The 2,811-nt window shown below is 31.3% G+C and overlaps 1 protein-coding gene across 1 annotated transcript; it reads left to right on the forward strand.

Moving 5' to 3' along the window:
* LOC133878373 (embryo-specific protein ATS3A-like) lies at positions 1-2,407 on the forward strand. The gene is made up of 2 exons (XM_062316923.1): positions 1-103; positions 1,643-2,407. Exons 1-2 carry the CDS (start codon positions 14-16, stop codon positions 2,108-2,110), a joined length of 558 nt encoding a protein of 185 aa, XP_062172907.1. The 5' UTR covers positions 1-13; the 3' UTR covers positions 2,111-2,407.
* Positions 2,408-2,811: the final 404 nt, after the last annotated feature.

Here is a 2,811-nt window from a genome sequence, read left to right on the forward strand (position 1 = left end):
GAGAAAGATAGAGATGAGGAATTGCAGAGGATCGCTCTTGGCTTGTTGTGTGTTATTTCTTTCTTTACTCGTCGGAGGGGAAAGTCTGCCACCGGAAAAGAAGGTAATGGACATGCATATATGCATTGTGTAGGAATCAGAAAAGCAAGTTTTTCTTTACTCGTTGGGGGCATTGTGAGGCTGTCCAGTCATTCTTTATCGCATGCTACCATTATTTTCCGAGTAATGCTATTTAGTATTTACGACTGTCATGTAATTGAGATCATGACGTGGCAATTAGAGAAAATTAGTCTTTATAATTTTTTTTATTTTTTTTTTTAGAAGTGTTGATCGATTTTAACGGCCACATCACCGAGTCGTATAGCATTTGTATAGCAATTTATTAAATATCATGGCGTTAGGACCTTTTTTTTTTCCGTATAATATTATCTTCACAATTATTTAGGTAGTATATATTATCTTGCATTGATTTATAAAAAATGTAAGAGAAAACTTCATTTATAACTCTTGAACTTTCAACCCTTTTGAAGAAGATACTAAACTTTAAAACATCTCAATTTAGGTATCAATTTTTCTGAAAGTTTTAATCTCAGTCATCCGTTAAATTTTTTAATTAAATCCAATCAAAATTTTCAAAATACCCTGTGTTTATTTATTTTATTTTTAAAAAAAACTAATAAAAATTTTCAAAGATTTAGGCATGAGTAGTTTTGCAAATTCCGTTAAATTCTGACTTGCGTACACCTAAATCTTAACAATTTTTTTTTCTTTTTTTCTTTTCCTAAAAAATGAAAGAAAGAGTATTTTGAGAATTTTGACAAAATTTAAATGAAGCCATAGCTGAAAATAGCGCTTTCTCAAGATGTTTTCTTTCTTCTGTCCATATAAAACACAAAAAGTTGCTATTGGGCTTTTTAGCACTCTCATTAAAATAATAATAATAAAAATAAATAAAGGCGTTTATTTTTATAAATATTAGAATTTGTGCTTCCATGTTGCCTCTTCAATGATAATACATTGTTTATATGTTATGAATAAGATAATTACTCCATCAACTAATATTTATTTTACAAATTGTACTACTATTTTGGGTTTATCAAAAATTTATGTGTGCGTGCGCGATTTATAAATAATTTTTTTGTTGTTGTAAATAATTGTAATTGTATAATTTTTAAGTATGCGAAGATAGTTAATCAATATAATTTTCATTTTACGATTGTATTGGTCGGCATAATCTTATTAAAAAATAATTAAAATATAAAATTCCTCCTTTCGGAATCAGGAAAAAAAGATCAGGCCAGGTAAGTACTTATTAATCTGGCCCTTAAAGAATTTGTGCGTCTATATACAATATAAAAAGGTCTAGAGTTATTTTTAGTTATTATTATTATTTTTTGGTTTTTGGGAATTTTTGCGTCTAAATACAATATAAAATATTAATTTATTTTCTTATGATTTTTTTTTTTTTTTTTTTTTTTTCGGGGGGAAAACCATGGGCCTTAGTAGCTCCGCCATATATATATATGTATATAATTCATCTAATCTAAAACTTATGAATTTGACATATGGTCATTTTTTTTTAATCATTTAATTTATATTATAATAAGAAATATGATTAATTAATTGGTTTTTGAAATTGCAGAATAACTGTACCTACACGGTTACCATACAGACAACTTGCACTAAGGACGCCGGAACCTCAAACGATGTCCGGCTGAGATTTGGTGACACAAATTCTAATGACATATTGGTCCGGCGTCTGAATTCGAAGCACGTGCGGAGGGTGGATCCATTAGAGCCTGAGGTCCTCGACGACGTGCCCAGAAAACCATTTCAAGCTTGCATTGTGGACGAATTCCAAGTAATGGGTCAATGCGTGCAGTCACCCATTTGCTACCTATACCTGAAACTGGCCGGAGCCGATGATTGGCGACCGGGTTTTGCACAGGTTAAGGTGCTAGAGGGGACTCATCTCAGCTCGGATTATTTCTATTTTCATCGATACTTGCCTAGGCATGCATGGCATGGCTTTGATTTGTGTGATAGGGAGGTCACTCCTTTTGGGATCAAGCACAAAAGGAAGGTCTTTGCAAAGAAGCTATGTGATTAATTAAGTTCTAGTGCTTCAACTTACCATCAGAATCCTCTCAAATAATTTGTCAAAATTTAAGAGAATTTAAACATGACTCATTTGACTAAATAAAAATTGAATTGTCCAACTAGTTATCCGGTCAGGTGGCTTGGGTCCCATAAGTAGGATCTCTCACAATCACCTGCTTGAAATCGTTCAAATTTGGATAAATAATTTGTATTCAGTGTCTTCTTTCTATATCTCCCCCAATTGTTGTAACATTTATTTTGATTACTACATTAAAATAATCTAACAAAAAAAAAATGAATTATTTTATTGCAATGTCTTCATTTGATCAAAGGTGTTTAACTCGGGCAAGGATTCTTTTTCATTTCATGGTTATGATTTAAAGTTTGTATATTTAATAATGTGTATGAAATCAATTAATGTGAAATCATATACACCGTTAAATGCATCAATTTTAACCCCCGAGCATTAAATGAATATTACCAATTTTATTTGAAATTGTAAGAGAAATCCCCGCCGGCACACTAAGAGCAAGAGTTTGTTCACACAAAGGCCACGATTTCCAAAAGAACAACAGGCTCTTTTCTTCTCTATGTTTTTTTTTTTTTTTTCTCGTTTCCAAAATCTATCTTTTAAGCTCCAAACTAAAAACTGGAGAAAAAGCAAAGGTTTGCAGTTAATCTTCGTATCAAAAAATAAAACCAAGATCCTCC

Source organism: Alnus glutinosa, chromosome 9, assembly GCF_958979055.1.
Source record: "Alnus glutinosa chromosome 9, dhAlnGlut1.1, whole genome shotgun sequence".
Taxonomy (NCBI): domain Eukaryota; kingdom Viridiplantae; phylum Streptophyta; class Magnoliopsida; order Fagales; family Betulaceae; genus Alnus; species Alnus glutinosa.